The sequence below is a fragment of the Antrostomus carolinensis genome, unplaced genomic scaffold, assembly GCF_000700745.2.
Source record: "Antrostomus carolinensis isolate BGI_N321 unplaced genomic scaffold, ASM70074v2 scaffold17151, whole genome shotgun sequence".
NCBI lineage: Eukaryota > Metazoa > Chordata > Aves > Caprimulgiformes > Caprimulgidae > Antrostomus > Antrostomus carolinensis.
In genome coordinates, this window is record NW_010293695.1 from 13,613 (window position 1) to 33,780 (window position 20,168).

At 47.7% G+C, this 20,168-nt stretch overlaps 1 protein-coding gene across 1 annotated transcript in view; it reads right to left on the reverse strand.

Moving 5' to 3' along the window:
- Positions 1 to 18,218, reverse strand: part of LOC104532235 (alpha-2-macroglobulin-like protein 1) — a 30,643-nt gene extending 12,425 nt beyond the window's left edge. Inside the window, exons 1-18 of the mRNA XM_029087315.1 lie at positions 18,148 to 18,218; positions 15,415 to 15,601; positions 14,915 to 15,077; positions 14,685 to 14,737; positions 13,763 to 13,783; positions 11,688 to 11,841; positions 11,184 to 11,268; positions 10,520 to 10,640; positions 9,044 to 9,161; positions 7,854 to 7,963; positions 7,342 to 7,512; positions 4,777 to 5,001; positions 4,583 to 4,646; positions 3,913 to 4,058; positions 3,435 to 3,584; positions 2,365 to 2,562; positions 1,592 to 1,679; positions 818 to 971 (exon numbers count right to left, since the gene is read on the reverse strand). Coding sequence (XP_028943148.1) covers positions 818 to 971; positions 1,592 to 1,679; positions 2,365 to 2,562; positions 3,435 to 3,584; positions 3,913 to 4,058; positions 4,583 to 4,646; positions 4,777 to 5,001; positions 7,342 to 7,512; positions 7,854 to 7,963; positions 9,044 to 9,161; positions 10,520 to 10,640; positions 11,184 to 11,268; positions 11,688 to 11,841; positions 13,763 to 13,783; positions 14,685 to 14,737; positions 14,915 to 15,077; positions 15,415 to 15,601; positions 18,148 to 18,218 — 2,279 coding nt within the window. The remainder of the gene's footprint in view (positions 1 to 817; positions 972 to 1,591; positions 1,680 to 2,364; positions 2,563 to 3,434; positions 3,585 to 3,912; positions 4,059 to 4,582; positions 4,647 to 4,776; positions 5,002 to 7,341; positions 7,513 to 7,853; positions 7,964 to 9,043; positions 9,162 to 10,519; positions 10,641 to 11,183; positions 11,269 to 11,687; positions 11,842 to 13,762; positions 13,784 to 14,684; positions 14,738 to 14,914; positions 15,078 to 15,414; positions 15,602 to 18,147) is intronic.
- Positions 18,219 to 20,168: the final 1,950 nt, after the last annotated feature.

Here is a 20,168-nt window from a genome sequence, read left to right on the forward strand (position 1 = left end):
ATGAGATATCTCATGTGCCCTTACAGCAATGAAGGCCATCTACTTCTAGACTGTGTTAAGAAGACTGCAGCCACTGGGTTGAGAAGAGTTATTCTCCCCCTCTATTCCTTCCTTGTGGTCCCACATCTGGAATACTGTGTTCCATTTTTGTCTTCCAGTACAAGAACGTTGACATCCAGTGGAAGACTACCAAGATGGTCAGGGGGATGAGACATTTGATGTACAAGGAGAGGCTGAAAGAACTGGGGTTTCCAAACTTAAGAGGGAAAGGCTAGGGAGAGATCCTTCTCCTTTCTACAGCTACCTAGTGGAAAGGTGTAGAGGCAATGGAACCAGTCTCTTCTGAGGTGCATATTGATAGGACAAAAGGTAACAGACACAAATTGGAATATGGGAAATTCTACCTTGAGATAAGAAAATAAATTTAAAAAAAAAGTATCATGAGGATGGTCAAACACTGGAACAGGTGCCCATATAGTGTGTGGAATCTCCATCCTTGGGGATACACGGAACTTGACTATAACAATCTGATTTAACTGGACCTGCCTGTGCAGGATGTTGAGTTACAGACATCTGGAGGCCTCTTCTATCCTACAGAAATCGAAGATTTTATGGTCCCCAGGGTCATTTGGAAAATCCCAAGCAGAGCCAGGAATAGAACCAAACCTCCATTGTCCTTATCCACTTCTTCACACCTCCCCTTTCTTTGCAGGCAGAGAAGGCAATAATGTTCTGGCTCTGTTCCTGCCCGTTCTCTCGCCACTGTGGCTGGTAGGAGGTCTAGATCCATGTGGGGCCACAGCCCATATTTACTCACTTGACGGGAACCAGAGTCCAGATGAATGTCTCTGGAAACCAGGTACGTACTGGCCCCGCCTCGCTACCCAGCTCAACATGCTCTGACTCAGCACGTTCAACAGCAGCATCTGTTTTTGGGTCCAAGATGTCCAAGTCTTCCAGCTCACCATAAGCTATTGGGAATACAAGCATTCATTCAAAGGCAGAGCAACTGTGAGATCAGTATAGACTTCAGGTCTTCATCCCTCCCACTCCCACTCTCATCGCTCTTGTCATCTCCAAGATGTTTTCAACCTACTTCTCTTATTGTCTTCCACAAGATAACTCGGAAGACCATGTGGATTCCAGCATGTGTCTGCTACCCCATGACAAACTCTACCAGCTCACAGTTTTGCTCTCTCAGCCCCTGTAGAAAGGCCTAGATACTGCCCAGTAAACAATACTACCTCATTCTCTGGTTTCCAGCAAGACCTTTCCTAGTCTTACAAGCAGATGTTTCTTCCTGAACCAGCTGTCTCATTTTCCCCCTTGACCATATTATCTTCCTGCCCGTCAGCAGAAGCTTCCAAGCAGGTTCTTCCTATGCAGCCAACCCTGTGCCTCTCCAGTGCATTGGACACACAAACACATCAGGACCCTTCCCCTCGTCCTGTGATGCACATCTCCTGTGCAACCTCCCACTCATCTCTGGAAGCCATCCCCAGTTCTTCAGCACACTTGCATGTTCAGCTGCCCTTGTGCAGCCTGTATGTTACCCGTGATTTCCAAAGAAACAGGATAAATCGAGATGTACACATGTAGTCGTAGTAGAAAGTGGTCTGGGTGCGGCACTCAATCGGAGACTTGATTTTAAGGCTGGTTAAAAATGTTAGACCTGAATTCTGGAGGAAAGAAGGGGAAGAAAAGAAGGCAGATTTCAGTGGAAAGGGCAGTGTTGTCTGAGGGTCTGTCTCTGTCCCCACTTCCCAGCATATCAACCACCCCGTGTTCTTGCACCTCAGACTGACCTGCAAATATAAACAGGGAGAGAACCCTACTCCCAAAGCCAGGTCCTGGCCCCTCACCCCAAAGGAGGATGTCTCCAGTCAGGACTGCAGGGGTGACCACTCATATGTGCATGCCCACACACAAAGTCGTTATTTTGGCACCGCAGTTTGCTGCCCACCCTAACACAGATTTCTTCTCATCTTTGACCTGTGATTCCTTTCTGTTCGTTTCCCTCCTTTCCCCAATCTTCCTCTTCTCTCAGGTGCTTTGCTTTTCCAGCCTCCAATTTTCTCTGCCTCAGGCTGACACTCCTCTCTCCTTCCAGCTCCTAGAACATCTGAGGGCCTCAAGCTTGGGATAAATGAGGAGCTAGGTTCTAGGGATCTGCCTGGTCAGTGGAAATTTATCAAGTTGTGAGCATGGAGTGTCAGAGATCTTTTAGATCAGAAGTTTGGCAAATTCAAAACCTGAAGTTGCCAACGTTTGCAGGAAAGACAATCTGTGAAGCCACCCAGGGCTGACCTGGGATTCAAAAGGGTTCGGTTCTGATATTTCAGGTTTTCTAGAAATCAGATTTACCTTCAGAAGTTCATAAACATCTGGTTGGGACACTGCATAAGAGTATCTGTTGTAGGTGAATGGTGTCATTGTTCCTGGTGGAAGGGTGGTCTGAGGAGAACCGATGGTTCCTGGGCTCTTCTGGATAGTACAGTAGTCACTGTAAGAGTCTATGAGGCTGCTGGGGGACTCTTGGGAATAACTGAACATATTGTACACCTATAGACAGAGAATTAAAACAGCACAGGTCAGTGTGAGACATGGGAAGGTTTTAATTTATATCCAGAGATTTTCTGTGACCACAGAGGCAGAGCTCAGATCCTGCCTGCTGCAAAAGCCCAGCACCAAGGATTTTTGAGCTTCATGGAGCTGAAATTTTACAACTTTTTACAAATTTTAGATGCGTCGCACCAGAGATGAACATGAATCTCTCCGGGGTATGGCTGCATAGCTGTGGACACTTCTAGCTCATAGATTCTACTCAAGAGCTCAGTGCAAAGAGTGAGGAGACCTTCCCCGTAAGACTCCTTTGATAGCTTCTTGTCTGACTGAAGGCACATCCTGGATCCACCAGGACACTGTCAAGAGGCATTTCAAGGGTCCTCAGACCCAGTGCATCCCAGGTCTAGGGGTGAAATGGGACCCTTCTACTGCCAAGGCACCACTTACAGTTTAGCCTGTGAATAGAACCATCTGGTTCATGTGAGCTGGAACAAAGACATGGAGCCTATCACACATTGAACATCTTTTTTAACATAACTTTTTTTGGAGCACTGTCATGAATTGGTTCAGGAGATGGAAGTCTCTTGCCATCTGCTTGCCGCTGTGGCAAAGGACTCTTAAGTTTAACAAAGACATGACTTTGGGCTGTACTTGGGGATCACAGTGTGTCATTCTATTAGATCCCTCTGTAGAGACTGGAAATTGTGACTGGTGTTTGATGTTGTCTTTAATTTTTTCTCATTAAGCCATGTCCTGTCCCCAAGTACCTGTTGGTGCATCCACTGTGCCTTATTAACCAGTGCTTGCAACCAGATACTCAAAAGGCATCTCTTCAATATTAACAAGGCTCAGCACTAAAGTTGACTCACACTGTCCCTGGATAGCTCAGCCTCTGGCCTCAGGAGAAGGACACCCTGGTCTACAGCACGGATGCTACATAAGGAGCCTGGTGCAGCCTGCAAATGGAGATGGACAGCCGATCCTGGGAGAGCCACTGTGTCTGAGAAGTCAAGCTTCACCTGAAACAGCAGAAAGAAAGACTGAAGACACTGACAGAGGAAGGAAAGGGGAAACTGTGGCTGCTGGATTCTGATGAACATAGAATTATAGAATCACAGACTGGTTTGGGTGGGAAGGGACCTTAAAGCTCATCCAGTTCCAACCCCCCTGGCAGCAGCAGGGACCCCTTCCACTAGACCAGGTTGCTCAAAGCCTCATCCAACCTGGCCTTCAACACTTCCAAGGAATGGACACCCACAACTGCTCTGGGCAACATCTCCTGCCAATTTGCAGTTAATTAGCTACCCTCCAGCCTACCTGCCCTCTTATGTTTCGTGCACTACTTACATGATTCCTGAAGCACTTGGAGACTTTCAGGCTGAAGGTGTCAGCTGCCACTTGTCCCTCAGGGAAGGCAGTGTAAACAAAGAGGGTAGCCATGGGTGAAATGAGGTTAATGGGCAGAGTGACATTGAAAGCCCCACTATAGTGACCTGAAGGAAGAAGGAGAAATAGAAAAAGTATAGGAAGAGGTGAGGAAGTCTGTCTCCAAGGATTACGGCAGCAACACACTCATTCTGTACAATACTTCTGTACAGTTACTTGGATAAAAACTATTCTGGATTGCTTCTTGGGAGGCCACAGCTAGAACAGGATGTAGGTTAGTGGCACTTGGTAACAGTGACCTTTACATCATGAGGGATCTTGACAACAGTGTGCACTTGGAAAATAAATTACTTTCCACCTGAATCCAGCAAAAAGATTCTGTGAATTTTCTTGGAGGTCTCTGATAATTCCTGCTTGGCAGATAAACTGACAATTTCATCATTTGATCAGAAAAAAACGTTTAGGTAAATTAAAAGACAGAGGAGAGAGATGGCATATTTGCCATTTAGTCTTCATTTTTTGTGACACCTCTGTTGTCTCCTGTTGGTCTCAGATTTCTTTTCTTTTTCCTCATTTAGGCTGGAAGAGCTTTCCCATCCTTAATCTGTTCCTGGTATTGAAATGCTCTTACCTAATGGTGGATCAAGAAGTACCGTTGTTTGCTCATGATGTACAAGAGATCCTCTGGCCAAAACCTAAAGGGGAATGAACAGAGCAAAGGGTTGATAGTGCCTCTGTTTCATGTCTCTGGGCCAGCAAAGGGCCCTATGCTGATACAGACCCATCACAAAGCTGACCTTGTCACCGGTGCTGCCCTACACTCACCAGGTGGTAGAAGTCGATGGTGGCAACCCCGTCCCCCAGCTCTGTGGCCAGGATGCGATAATGCACAGTGACCTGCTGCACGTCCCTGCAAGGCAGAGTTGCCTGCAGTGGTTGGATCCTCACAGAGCTGCGGCTTGAAGAGTAGAAGGCCCTCAGCGTGAGGGATGCAGTGCCATAAGATACCCTGACATTTCGACCACTTAAGTCCTCCGGCTGGGTCTTTGCCTGTGGCACAGAAAAGGTGGCTCGGTGTCTGAAGACTTCTTACAGCTCTCCCAGTGCCAAACGCAAGACTGACTGGGCAGTGGGCTCTGAACTCTCCCAGGATAAGGTGTCTGTTGCCACCTAAGCTGCACTCTGTGTGGTAGTTTCCCTGGGCTGGCACTGGGCCAGCAGCCAACCCATCCGCTCACTCACTCCCCGCAACCAGGGGATAGGGAAGAGAATTGGGGACAAGGGTAAGGAGACTTGTAGAGTGAGAGAAGAACAATTTAATCATGGAAATAAAAGAAAATTTAAAAGAATAAGGATATTAAAATAATAATGGTAATAATTATAGTAATAAGATACTCAAATGAGTGACACCCAGTGCCATTGCTCACCACCCGCTGACCAAGCCCGGCCCATTCCCAGATAACGATCCCGGAGGAGCGACAATCCCGAACCAAAACCACAATCCCGGGAGAGCCAGAGCCCGAGAGAAAGCCAGAGAGAGCAAGAGAGGAAGAGCCCCTCATGAATCTCCTGCCCATGGGGGACAGGAGATGGAACAGCCCCTTGGCAGAGCCAAATGCCCATGGAGCTGATCCATTGCAATATTCCTCACCCCTGAGATCTTGCCCTTGCAGATGGACAAACACAAAGTCCTTCACTGCCAGGGACACAAATGCAACATGGGGATGTTCTCAGCGTTTCTCTCCTAACAAATCCCAGCTGAACCCAAACCCCAGCGCTGTTCCAGCTGCTGAACAAGAAACCAGCTCTGGCCCAGCTCACACCAGGACACTCCATCAGCCCCTTCCTGTGGCGACTGGCACTGCTCGGTCCCGCACGCTCTGGGATAACTATTACCTAAACAGGAGGCAGGGAGATGTATACTTCTTGGATTTGGGCTAAAGTATGAACTTCTGCAATGCTGCTGCCCCTCTGGGAGCTAAATTAGATCATTAGACTGTGTCGAGTAGCTTATTAGTATCTGGATCAAACCACTGAGCCCTTTCCTTCTGTCTGGTATGTGTGGGGAAATTATCAGCATGGATCTGCCCTGATAATGTACAGGGCACACTGTAACACACTGCATTTCTTTTAGCACTTCCCCTGATCCAGAGGGTAGGGGTGGCAGGGGACAACTGAAGATCAATAGTCTTGCTCATCTTTGACCTATGACATATCTGCACTGAAACTGTCATATTAACATCCTGTGGCCTTCCAGCAAGATCAAGATCCATCATCTAAGATACCATATGCAACCTATAAAGAGACAGGGCTTGCCTCAAAGTGCCCTGACCTTGAAGTGTAGGTAGTACAGCTATTAGAAACCTACCCCTACAACCAGACAAGAGAGCCTTCCTTCTTCATGGGAAAGCAGATGCAGAATTTTTCTCTGTCAATTCCCTGTAGGTGGCATCCCTATTTACCTCCTTACATCCTGGTTACCTGCTCTGCTCCAGATTGCCTTGCAGCAACCGGTTCCTTAGTAGCCTTCCTTCTTTCTCTCCTAAGGTTTCTGCCTCTTATATCCCAGCTTTCTCCTCACTCTTATGCTTAAATGATGCAAACTGGTCATTGACATGTTCTTCTCCACATGTATTTTCAGATGCTTCTTCCTTAGCTCCTTTCCTATCTTCCGGTTCCATATTATGTGTGAGTCCTTCCTCTGCTCTCTGTCCCTGTCCAGCCCCACAAAGCTCTTTCCACTTCAGACAGAGGTGCTATGTATGTAGACCTCAGTCACAGCTTCATGGGACCCCTATCTACTGTCCCATCTATCATCATGTCTCCTCTAGAATCATAGAATCATCGAATGTTGTGAGTTGGAAGGGACCCACAAGGATCATCCAGTCCAACTCCTGTCCCTGCACAGGACAAGTCCAACGTTCAGACCATGTCCCTGAGGGCACATGTTGATCAAATGCTTCTGTAGTCTTGTCAGGCTTGGTGCCATGAGCACCTCCCTGGGGAGCCTGTTCCAGTGCTCCACCACCCTCTGCCTGAAGAACCTTTTCCTCATGGCCAACCTCACCCTCCCCTGCCACATCTTCCTGCCATTTCCTCTGCTCCTGGCATTCGTTGGTGGCCAGAGAGAAGAGATCAGCGCCTGCCCCTCCTCTTCCCCTTGGGAGGAAGTTCTAGACTGCAATGAGGTCTCCTGACTCCTCAGGGACTGTGTGGCAACAGGGAGCAGAATATTGTCTCTGCTATGGGCTATTCCTCTCCCCTAGATCTGTCATGTCACTGCTCCATGGCTCCATCTCCCTGGCTGTACCGAGACAATGACATAGACTATAGGTCTGAGGGATGCATTGCTTAGTGCCAGCCAAACCCAGGGTAATTATTAGGCTTAACCTGTAGTAGAACTTTACTGCTGTTGTCCCATGCTGATGTCTCTAGGGTGAAAGAGGCCATCCCAGTGTCATCTGTGAAGTAGGTCTTGGTCTGCTTCCTGCTACCATAGGACACTGTAAGAATCACCCCCTTGTTCTTCAGGTGCGTCCCATTGGCACTTTTGAGTTCCAGCTGTAATGCAGAGAACAGTCGGAGAATTGGAGGCCTCAGGACTGAAAACCTACCTCCCAGCAGAAGTTCCAGATCCTGTCTCTGTGCAAGGGGACTCTCAGTGTGACCCCTAACTCCTCCAACCCCTCCCCATTTATGCCGCATCCATCTCATCTAGCAAAGCCGTGTGCCTGTCCTGTGGTCACACCTCTTGGTAGAGATGTTGAAGAAGAGATTGGGACAGAGGACTGTGCTAGGAGTTTTGGGCAGCTCAGAGCAAGGGGACTCCTCAGTACTTCTGTGCCTGCCCTCCTCACAGGCGCAGCTGCTGGGCTTTCTGTGTTTCTATCCTGTTCACTTACATTTCCATAGTAGGGAGCTCCCTGCTGGTAGTAGTAGCTTGTCCCCCAGAATTGGAGAGTTGTGATATCAAAAGTGACCTTGCAGTTTTCAGTGGTATTGAACTCCACCCCTAGGAAAGACAGAAGGAGCATGCAGGTGAGCATCATGTGTCTGAGCAAAGGCAGCAAGATTGGATGGGTTGGGGTGGGGGATGGACTGTCACTCACAGGGAATTGTTTCTCTGCGTAGCTTCAGGTTAAGACATACACACTCGGCAACAGTGCCTCCTACATTCTGACCTGCTGGAATGACAGCAGTCTACCAGCAAGTCTCTGCCAAATGCTCCTTCTGACTTTGTTTAAGATGGTCCTACTCACAGTTTTTTCACTTCCATTCTCCTCCCGTTCTCACAGCAGAGTCACTAGAAGGCAACATTTTCCTTTGCCTTCACCGTGTTCATTTACAGTCTGCTGCCTGGTCATGTGGTGCCCATCTGAAATCACTGCAGTAGTTAGCTACTGTCACTGATTTCAGCAAAGGGCTGCAAAACAATTTCTTGTAAGGAAGAGTTTGTAAAATTTTGTAGGACAGGAAACCTTACAGGATGGGATATTTAACAGGAGCTCTGGAGAAGTAGCTTCATCTCCCTATCTGGGATATGGAGATAAATCTGTTGAGGAGCTATTTATTAACAGTACACAGTCAGGGCCTGGGTTATCAGTGGTTGCTCTGAGTCTCTCCTCATTCCAACAAACTTTCCTAAAGTATGGTTTTAAGAACAAAAGAACCTGGCCTGGCCCACCTCTGTGCACATTTCTACTGTGACAACCAGAAGGTAAGAAAAAACAGCTCTTGTCCATCTCTGCCAAACCAAGAAGACTGTCAGAGCTGGACTGGCCACAAGAGCTTGTGGAGGAGCAAGCATACTGGTCAAGCCCATCCTGCAATGGATGGAATTCACATGTCCTATGTGATTCATCCCCGAGTGGCATGGTACATGAGAACATCCATGCTGCCATGGTGTTCCCAGGGAAGACAACAACCCTCTGAACACTTGACTCCATGTGAGCCAGTACATAAAGTTCCAGTGGTTAGATGGGAAGACACAAGGATCCATGAGGAGTCTTACAGGTAAAAACCCAAAGACAAGCATGTTGTTTGAGCATAAAGTGAAGGATTTTCCACTAAGAGTAGAATCAGTTTTTGCTACCTGTTCCACTTTCTTTCAGAAAAGCCACAGCTTCCAGGTTGAAGTCATAACTGTCACCACGCTTCTGGTGGTAGAACTTGATATTCACCTCAGTGGCAAAGCAGCCGTCCTCGTTTGTCTGGGGATGTGAAATTGGATCTGTTAACCAGTCATGAGAGCAGTACACGCCTAAGACACTTGAGTTAATAGGGCAACTTCCATACTGACACGAAACGTGCTTCATTTCTGCGGTGCAGTCACTAATAGGAGATGCTGTTTCACACGTATGTCTCATCTTTACACACTCACTCATGCGCCAGTGGCAAACATTAGTTGTCATCTCTCCCTGACAACATGGTTTTCTTCTGCTAGGGCAGGATTTATCTTTAAGATATGTGCTTGGTTACTTAAAAATACATAAACAAATATAGAGACTCTATATATTCAACTCTAACGATGAGTGAGTAAAGTCTGTGCTGAACTGTAATTGCTTATTTAGATGCAAGAGGTAATTTCTGTGTCTCCAAAACAGCTGTTTCTGGGAAACAGAATAACAGAATGGCTTGGGTTCAAAGGACCTTAAAGATCATCCAGTTCCAACCCCTCTGATGTGGACAGGGTTGCCAACCACTAGACCAGGCTGCCCAGGACCCCATCCAACCTGGCCTTGAACACTTCCAGGGAGGAGCAGCCACAGCTTCTCTGGCCAACCTGGGACACTGTCTCACCACCCTCTGGGTGAAAAATTTTCCAATATCTCACCTAAATCTCCCCTCTCTTATTTTAGAAACCATCTCCCCTTGTCCCATCACTCTCTGCCCATGTACAAAGTCACTCTCCCTCCTGTTTCTAAGCTCCCTTCAGGTACTGGAAGGCTGCAGTGAAGTCTCCCTGGAGTCTTCTCTTCTCCAAGCTCAACAAGCCCAGCTCCCTGAACCTTTCTTCAGCAGAGAGGTGCTCCAGCCCTCTGATCATCTTCCTGGCCTCCTCTGGACCTGCTCCAACAGCTCCACATCTTTCTTGTGTTGGGGGCTCCAGGCCCGGATGCAAAACTCCAGATGGGGCCTCCCAAGGGCAGAGCAGAGGGGGACAGTTCCCTCCCTTGCCCTGCTGCCCACCCCTCTAAACAGCACATAGCTGTTTACACCAGTTTAACAGGTGGTCCTAAAAAGAATCCCGTGGAAGTCAATCAATGTGGACAGTGCCTGTATTTTTAATTGCCTTGTTACAATACCTGTTTGTAGGCAAATCTGTAGTAGTTTGCTTGCCTACAGATGCTTCTTCCTTTGAACACACTGAAGTGAAGTTAAAGAAATCCCTTAGAGGTGCTAAGATTGCTGTACTGGGGAGTTAAGGACATATCAGTCATTCATCCCCAAGTAAAGAGCATGCTGCTTCAATAATTGATGCCTGTCCCACTCCTTCCTTTAGTATTTTCCCCTCTCTTTGCCCCTGCTCCTCTCTTTTGCAAGAGGAGTGGACATCCCACGTGCTCACCTCGCCAGTGTAATCCTTACAAACACTGCGCTTGGCTTTGGAAGACTTCCGATGATACCAGATATGTTTACGGCACACCACAGCCTTCACACTGCCTTGGACTGGTTTCCCATACGTGTACCTGGCAAACATAGCAGAGAGGACTTGCACTCACATACAGAAACACTGGCTCAAGGGTGAATAAAATCAGCTTTAGCCTGTAGTTTGCAGCTATACAACCCAGCAACCTGCAGTATCTTTGTGGTTCATGAGCTCAACAGAGGCCAAGAAGTTCAAATTACTTCATCACATTGAGACAGAAGGCAGTGGTGGGTGAGTTCTTTCCAAGTCAGCACTAGTCCCAGTGCTAGGGAACATTGTGCTGGCCACAGGTTGAGTCATTATTCCTTCCACACTGATCAATGCAGCAGAGGTTCTGTACTGTAGGGTAGATGCCCTACTGAGGGGATCCACTGCTACATTTTCAAACTCACAGAGAAAGAAGTAGGGAGAGAGAATATGGAGAAAGGTGAGAATCCAGGAGAATTCCTTATCAGAGGATAACATGGTACCAGATTTTGGGATGGGGGGAGGGTTGGCAGAGACCATTTGAGCTCAGTTATTGATAGCTGTGCAGTTTCCAAACCAGTAAGAATGCACCTTCTGCCATGATAAGTCAGCTCACATGCCACAGACGTGGAGAGGGAAGTTCTCCTCCAAGATGGTGACCACCTGAGGCATCTGGATGGAGACACTGAACTTGGGTAGCACTGTGTGAAAGCAAGAGAAACATAATTCAGTGAGAATAAAGAGAGCTCATTTGTTCCAATCCTCCCCAAATGGTTGTTCACAGGAAAGAAGTCTCTCCTTTTATTCCCTGGTTACTAACACAGGGCTTGATGCAATGTACCAGCAGCCCATCTAGGAGAGCATGGGGGGAAAAGACAGCCTTATTCTCCTCCACAGAGCACAGCTGTGGGACAGCTCAGTCCATCCCCAGAACACAGGGGAGGAGAAAGCCAGGGGGTCTGAGTGAAAGTCAGTGATTACATCCACTGGCAGACAGGTGGATATCTCAGGTGCTAGCACAGCTGTTCCCAGCTGCATGGCCCATTCAGCTCCATGTGAAAGAAGGGAGCTGAAGGGAACATATCTTTCTCTTCTGCCATCAGCTCCCAGAGACTCTTACCATATTCCTCCACCCTGAAGGTATGGGTGCGGTCAGGTATTTTGATGGTGTACTCTCCAACTGGTGCTTCTGCAGCCAGAGAGAAGGACAGATCCACAATGCCTCCCACAGGTGTAACATTCAGCCACTGTGCAATTCGGTTCCCTTTGGGGTCCTGTGTAGGCAGGAGTAGATGCTTATTTCCCAGTGCCAAAAGAGACTCTTTTGCCAGATGTCCAAGCAACCACAGCATGGTCTGAGCACATGTCCTCTTGTCCTGAGAGCGCGGGTCTATGACACAGCTACAGTGCTCAGGTGAGTCACAGCTTGAAGACAATAGCAATCTATCATGTTATTGCTCTCTGTTGGCACTGCCATAGAATCACAGTGGTTGGAAAAGACCTTTAAGATCATCGAGTCCAACCGTAAACCAAACACTGACAAGTCCCTGACTAACCCATGTCCCTCAGCACTATGTCTACACAACTGTTAAATCCCTCCAGGGATGGGGACTCCACCACTGCCCTGGGCAACCCCTTCCAATGCCTGAGAACCCTTTCAGCAAAGAAATTCTTCCTCACATCCAATCACAACTGCCCTTGGCACAACTTGAGGCCATTTCCTCTTGTCCTGCCACTTGTTCCTTGGTTGAACAGACCCACCCCCACCTCTCTACACCCTCCTCCAAGGGACTTGGACAGAGCCAGAAGGTCTCCCCTCAGACTCCTTTTCTCCAGGCTCAACAACCCCAGTTCCCTCAGCCAGGAACTCAGCACACTTGTGCTCCAGACCCTTCCCCAGCTCCGCCGCCCTTCTCTGGACACGCTCCAGCACCATAATGTCCTTCTTGGAGTGAGGGGCCTAAAACTGAACCCAGCACTTGAGCTGCGGCCTCAGCAGTGCCCAGGACAGGGGGAAGAGAAATTCCCTGGTCCTACTGGCCACACTAGTGCTGATCCAGGCCAGGATGCTGTTGTCCTTCTTGGCCACCTGGGCACTCTGCTGACTCATGTTCAGACACTGTCAACAAGCACCCCCAGGTCCTCTTCTGATCCATCTCACTGACTGCAGCAAAACCAGAGTTTACTGCCTGCCTCTTACACTAAGAGACAGAGGTTGTCCCCTCTCAGAGACCTCTGTGGTGATCTGAGCTGGCATAACTCCTTGGTCAATCCTAACAGCACATGCTGCCCCGTATAGAAAGGAGGATGCAAAGATCTGGGATGCAAGGGCATTTGGAGACTTTGTTGGCTGTCACGGTCAGTCCGTGGTGGACAGTGTTCTCCCATTGCTGGTTCGTGGGAGGGCAAGATGCAGAACTCTGGCTAGAGTCACACTGCCCAGCCAGGAGGGATTCAGCAACGGGTTGATGGGTGCTTTATAAACATAGAGCAAGCAGGAACTGTTGTTTGAAAGGGTGAAGCTGGATCAGGGCACTACATTTGCATAAACTAGCATAAAACATGGCAGAGGTGTCTCAGAAACCATGGGTTTGTGTGTTGATTACTTGGGAGGTATGGCATGCAAATGTACATTAGCCACTGCCAACTGCTTGTTGGGACTGTGACCTCTCTGCATGGGTTCTTACAAACTCTTCACCTCTTTCAGGTATCTTTCCTCAGCTCACAGGATTGCAGTCCATATTTTCCCTGTAATATTGAAACTAAACTAACAGATTTTTAGGGTGATATCCTGAAAGTTGCTTGAAGAAGTTTGTCTAGCTGTGTAGCCACAACATTGACTGGTCATACTATTATTTTCTGTATATTAAAGTCTCCTTAAAGAAACTTAAAGATTTTTACAAATCTTTGATGTACAGGCTAGAGGGACTTAAAGTCCTCTGACCAGTCTAGAAAAGTTTGCTGGACAGCTGACTGCTTTTCAGTGGCACCCATCATTTACTGCAGGGACCTCTGTGTGGTAGGTATCGTGACACTGCACTAACAAACTTGTGGGGATACTGAAGTCAAGGACTGTTGCCATTGATTCTGAGGTAACCAGCTTTCACCATCCATATCTCCCCACCATCACCTCCAAACCTGTGTCTTCCCCAAGGTGAGAAGAGGTCACCACTTTCAATAAAGTAGGTTCTTTACCTTCAGTTCCACCAGGCGCTGCTGTGGGAAGGAAATAACAGTTACTGGGATGCTTTCAGCTCAGTTACCATCCACCTCCCTGGCATTATTTTATCCACCAAACCTCCATGAGTCTTCCCTAAGCAATCCTCAGGGACTACCCGTAACCCATTACCTCGAGGAGCTCCTGTGTTGTTGGTGGTGCCCAATGCTGTTTGTAAGCACCAAAAGCCACACTGAGACTACCTGTGCACAGATAGATCACCAGAAGCCATGGAGGAAGTCCATATGATATACAAAGGCCTAAACCACAAGCCTCGAACCAGAGTTGACTTTTGAGTGAACTTCCCAACCTGTATCACATCAGCGTGAAATACAAATGTGAGACTTTTCCTCCTACAATCCAAAGCCACGTGCAGAACAGCAAAACAGGAGCTTCCTGGACACATCTCGGATCCTGGCCAGATCTGGGATGTGCCCCAGTGAAGTGAAGCCAACCCACCAGATGTTCCTGTGCCTTTCTCTCTCCGTCATCAGTTTGTTAGATGTATAAAAGCAGGACCCTCTCACAGGGAAGATGGAGACCTCACCTAGCAGTGGACACACTGTGTAGGACTTCCCAGCTGCCGGGAAAGGTTCTCTGATCCTTCGCTGTGACAGGGGCTCCCCAGCTGAATCACGGATCTGGATGATGGTAAAGTGTTTGGGCAACTGGTGATGAATCTTTCTTACTCACTCTAGTTAACCCATGTGGTGATGATCAGGTGTGTTACCCTGCTTATCTCTGTACCTTGCTTGTTCTTGTTTTTCCCCTGCTTTGAACTGAAGTAAAATAAGTTTGGTTTTGTTTTCAAGTTGGTGTCTGTCATTTTTGCTAACCCCGCCAATTGGTAAAACACCACAGCATTTTCAGACTTATTAAGGTTTCTCCCATTTGACTTACTGTTTCATTGCTGGCAATAAAGTTCTGATCCAAAGTTACAATTCGCATCTTGACTGTAGAGCAAAAGAAAAACAGGACTGGCTGAAATGAAATCAAGCCTAGAAGGGAGATGAAGCCCGTAACGCATCTCCCTTGCAGAGCAGGCCCTGCTCCAAACCCTAGAAGCTACCCCATATTTTGTGGCCTGAGAACTGCTCTTTTCTCTCACAAAAAATGCATTCTGCCCATACCAATCTGTCCAGGTTTGTACACAGGTTTGTCTGTCTGGATAAAAGTCTTCTTGTCTGCGTGCTTGATTAGGACTTTCTGTTTCTTCTGATACTCTGAGTTGGCTTCCAGGACCGTGATCCCAATAAAAGCCACTTCATCGGGGTTTCCAATGGGAGGAGGGACCTGCAGGCACAGTTGTTACTGTCTTTTAGGGTGGATCCCATTCATGGATCCCTGGGCTTTTGGAATGATGATTATGATACTGCTTTTATATTGCTCCAGTTCTTCTTGCCCTGAAAGACTTCATAGTACTTTTCAGAATGTTTTCTAGAAGAGTAAAATATCAGGAGGGCTACACCGCAGGAAGGACACTGGAAAACCTACACAGGCCGAAGCAGAAGATTCAGTGCCTGATTAAGATGTCCCCATTAAGACACAATTCTTTGCCTTGCTGCCCAGCAAGAGCAGAACTCACGCGCTATCCACCTTACTGACAACCCTTGAAAAATACCTTCCTCACCTGGAAGCTTGTGCAGTGAAAGAAGGTGAGCTGAGAGATGGACTGAGTGATCAGAGTCTGATTCCCAGCTCTGCTTTGCAAGGTTACTGTCACGTGGATTGACACTGCTTGCTTTCTGCTGAGCTGGAGGCACACTGTCTCTGAGAAGGGGTGGTAGAGCTGAGATGGTATCGCCACAGCATAATTTCTATTAAAAAAATAAAAATAAAAAATAAAAAAGTCAAGTGAACCTGATTTTCTAAGAGGACAAGTTTTGATTGTAGGATCTGGATACTTCCTAGTAAGACTTCTGGTCTCTTAATTCCACTGTCATGATGTCAGTGGGACAAGATCACACCCTTCTTCTTGTCTGTTAGTACTGCAGCCATTAACACTGAGTCTGTACTACATGCTGCAGAACATGAAGAAGATAAAGTCACTGCTTCCAAAACTGAAAGTCAAAATAAGGTGAAGAGACCTCCCCACTTTACCCAAGGGGTCAGCAGCAGAGCTTGGCAGCATTGCAGGTTTCCTGAGACTTCAGCCTTTTCACTGAACCACACTACGTATCACCATCAGTTTGGTTGGTCGGTTATCTGCTTTCTGTCCTAACAGCTATTCTTGAGCTCAGAACATCATACATATGGGACGCAGTGACTTTGTGTCCCAGGCACAAATCCTCATGGACACCTTCTTTTCAGCTCCTGACACTCCTGTCCTTGCTCTTTTATTCCAGATTTCACACCTCTGTGGCCACTCTCACACATGTGCCCATGGAAAACACCAAGGAGCTGTTCATACTGGATTTTTTTTATCTTATACTGCACTGTGGCAACTAGGACCAAAGAAAAGCCAACGTTCAAGCAGGTTTGAAAACTCCTATCACTGACTTCTCCTGCTTACTGCCTCTGGACAGGTTCAGCCAACAACAGGTTTTGCAGCAACAGGAGGGCTGGAAAGATCAGGAGGGCTGGAAAGATCAGGAGGGCAGGAGGCAGGGATGTGACTTGCTGGCAGTTCCTAGCTGGAGATCAGCACCCTGGCAAGAGGGAGTCAAAGTCCTGCTGGCCAGCAGCCTTGGGTGCTTTCACACTTGTCTGCTGCTAATATTAGGGGATCTGATAACACATGCCAATGGCATTTTGATTTTCCTACTTATGCTTTGCAGCAACAGGAGGGCTGGAAAGATCAGGAGGGCTGGAAAGATCAGGAGGGCAGGAGGCAGGGATGTGACTTGCTGGCAGTTCCTAGCTGGAGATCAGCACCCTGGCAAGAGGGAGTCAAAGTCCTGCTGGCCAGCAGCCTTGGGTGCTTTCACACTTGTCTGCTGCTAATATTAGGGGATCTGATAACAGATGCCAATGGCATTTTGATTTTCCTACTTATGCTGACTCATGACACCTGCCCTCTGCCACTTCACCAAAGGATGGGATGAGCACTAGAGACTCACTGCTTCAACCTCTCATACCTCCCTTGCTCCTTATGACCCTTGACTCTGGAATATTTTCTTACACCTCTTTGCCAATTCATCTCTTGCCTTTTGAGATATAAAAGTAGGAGACAGCATCTCTGAGGCTGTCATTCAAGGATACCAAGCGCCAGGCTGGATTACATTTTCATGAATCTACCAAAAATGTTGGTATAAAGGTGGGACAGCAGACAGTCTATGGAAGCAAGCAATATTTTACATAAAGCAAAGCTTCATGTTGGAGGAAACAGGTTGCAGTAACAACATTTGAGCAGGAGCTGTGTCAGCCTATGGAACATATCCTGCTGGAAAAGATTTTAAAAACCAGACTTGTGCACGCAGGCAGGAGGGAACCCAGCTACAACCCAGTGCCATATTTCTGACTGTAACATCTACTGTTTGAGCACAGCCATGTTTCTGTTTGCACTCATGCCATGGCTGCAAAAGCAAAGGCCTTCAAAAAGCAAAAGCAAGTTCACAAGCCACCATATCACAGCAGTGCCTGCTGCAGCAGGAGTTGCAATCCTGATAAAGTATATGAAGAGAAGCAGTGCTGGCAATTGTCCTTGCCAGAGGTCTGAGAACAGGCATGGAGGGAGCAGACAGCCAGCCAAGCCCGAACGAACACACTGCTTTACAAAGAGCATCCCTATTAGATATCTTGCACCAGGGGAGGTTCAGATTGGGTCTGAGGAGAAATTTCTTCACCAAAAGGGTTCTCAGGCACTGGAGCAGGCTGCCTAGGGAAGTGGTGGAGTCCCCATTCCTAGAGGTATTTAACAGACGGGTAGATGGGGTGCTCGGAGATCTGGTTTAGTAGCGGACAGGTATGGTTGGACTCGATGATCTCAGAGGTCTGTTCCAACCAATTCATATTTGCCTGATTTGTAAAGGTACCCAGCTTCGTCCACTAAAGATTTAAATGGTGACCTCTGATTCTGGGGAGAAAAGGCATGGCCCAAAAGGAAATATATTCTGGAGCACAGTAGGAGATGTGAGACATTGGCAAGTCATAATTAAATACATGCAGAAAGCTGGCAGAGTTGCTCTGCCTGAGTCCTGAGTCCTCTGCCTGAGAAATACAGGGTCTACATCAACCACATTAGTAGGGACAGTGCAGGGGAAAGCATGCATGAGAACCAATTGAAACCTTGGGAATATGAGGAATTATGCCTCTGGGAAAACACTCCTGGTCTTAGGACTTCTGTCCTGTTTCTGTCATACCGCCACCCCCACAAGATTCCCCACAGATCAGAGCATGTATGTGAAGCAGCTGAAGTTCTTACAGCATTGCAGGCGTCCCAGCCACGCTAGGCAGGAGAAGGATGCTGCCCCACAGGAAAGCGATGCTCCACATAGCTGATTGCAGATCGAATCCCTTCACGGCGAGGTGAGCCTCTCCTCTGTCCCCCCTTCGCCCCTGCTTCTGCTGCTTTCCTTCTTCCTTCTCCCCCTCATCCAGAGCTGAAGGACGACACAGCTCCTGCCCTGACATGGTGCCCATCTCTTGGCTTCGAAACCAAGAAGGTGGAAATCATGCTGCGCATGGCCGGGGCTGGGATGTGGGCGGGTGGAAGGGGTGGAGACAGTGCTAATTGCCTACACCCCAAAGGCACTGGCCTCCAGGCTGTGTAACACTTGTTGGTGTTTCTCTGGGAGATGTCTTGCTCTGCCTTCTTAAGGCAGCACAGCTGATGGCATCAGGAGGTGCTTTGGTACATTTGTAAAGATGTCTTTATTGGGATTTTACAGGAAACATCGAGGAGCAAATTTATTCTTTGTGATATCAGTGGATTTTTTTTTTCAGGGTTCTTCTTCTGTATAACTTCTTTTTACTGTATTATTTCACTGCTGCCCTGCAGCCTCCAGTCAGCTCAGCCCAGGGCTCCACACACAGCTCTGCTGTTGTCCCTGCTCCTCCCTGGAAGAAAAGAAGAACTTTAGCATGTTTTTATCTCTTTTTGTTGTTGTTGTTGTCTATCTATTCCCATCTAACTTCAGAGGCAGCCAGCTTGATGACCATTCAGAGATGCAGAGCTGTGGGGAGTGTTTCTGAAACCAGATAGAACTCTGATTTTTGGTTTTTGTCCTGCTAGTTTAGGCTTGAACTCAAAACCCTGTTGATTTCAGAGGATCAAATATGCTTCCAGATCAGTGACATACAGTGCTTTAAACCTGCAGATTATCTGTTCCTGTTACATTGGACTGTGAGCTAGGAGAGCAGATGCTAAGCACACCTACAGGGACTGTGCCAAAGCAAATCCAGGAGATTGCTTCAGCTGGGAGCAAAGAGTGGGTGGATGGCACATTGACTCTGTATTGTGTACCTTTGGTTATGCTCTGCAAAAACACAGCTGGGGCCAGGGTAGGATGAGGACATCCACCTTCCAGTGATCTTGTAACTAGAGGGTAAATCCATCCAAGTCCTGTTCACTTCACTGCTGCCGCTCAGGAAAAGGAAATGCAAGGTTGCAATGGCTGAGAAGAGTCCGGAGGAGATGGGTGGTGGTGGCAGGGCAGAAATATCTCAGAGCTGGAGGAAAGGCAGAGAAGGACAACAAGGCTGAGGAAGGGTCTGGAGAACAAGTCTGATGAGTTAATGGCTGAGGAAACTGGGGTTGTTGATCCTGGAGAAAAGGAGGCTGAGGGGAGACCTTGTGGCTCTGTCCAAGTCCCTGAAAGGAGGGTGTAGAGAGGTGAGGGTGGGTCTGTTCAACCAAGGAACAAGTGACAGGACAAGAGGAAATGGCCTCAAGTTGCACCAGGGGAGGTTTAGATTGGATCTAAGGAAAAAATCCTTCACCAAAGGGGTAGTGAAGCATTGGAACAGGCTGCCCAGGAGGTGCTTAAGGACATGGTTTAGAGGTGGAATTGGCAGAGCTGGGTTTATGGTGGGACTCAATGATCTTAAAGGTCTTTTCCAACCTCTATGGTTCCATGATTCTACGATTCCATGATTCTAAGCTGGCAGAAGACCAGACACCTGGCTTGGAGGGATGGAAAGTAGAGATTTGCTAAAATATGTATTATTTTGTCTTTTCTTGTCTGTGTATTATTTGTACTTAAATTGTCATACTTTATTTGGCAAGGCTTTACAGTGGAGCTACAAGGGGAGCTGGCAGTGGGTGGCAGGAGCAGCCCTGGAGAAGGTTCAGTATCCAGGAGGATCAGATACAGCTGGGATAGATGGGTGGATAGAGGTGGTGACGCAGGGAATGGAGGCGAATGGAAAGGTTTTTTACTCCAGGCTCAGGTTAAATACTGGATGAGGGGAAGATCACTAATGATGCAGAGAGAGAGAATTGAG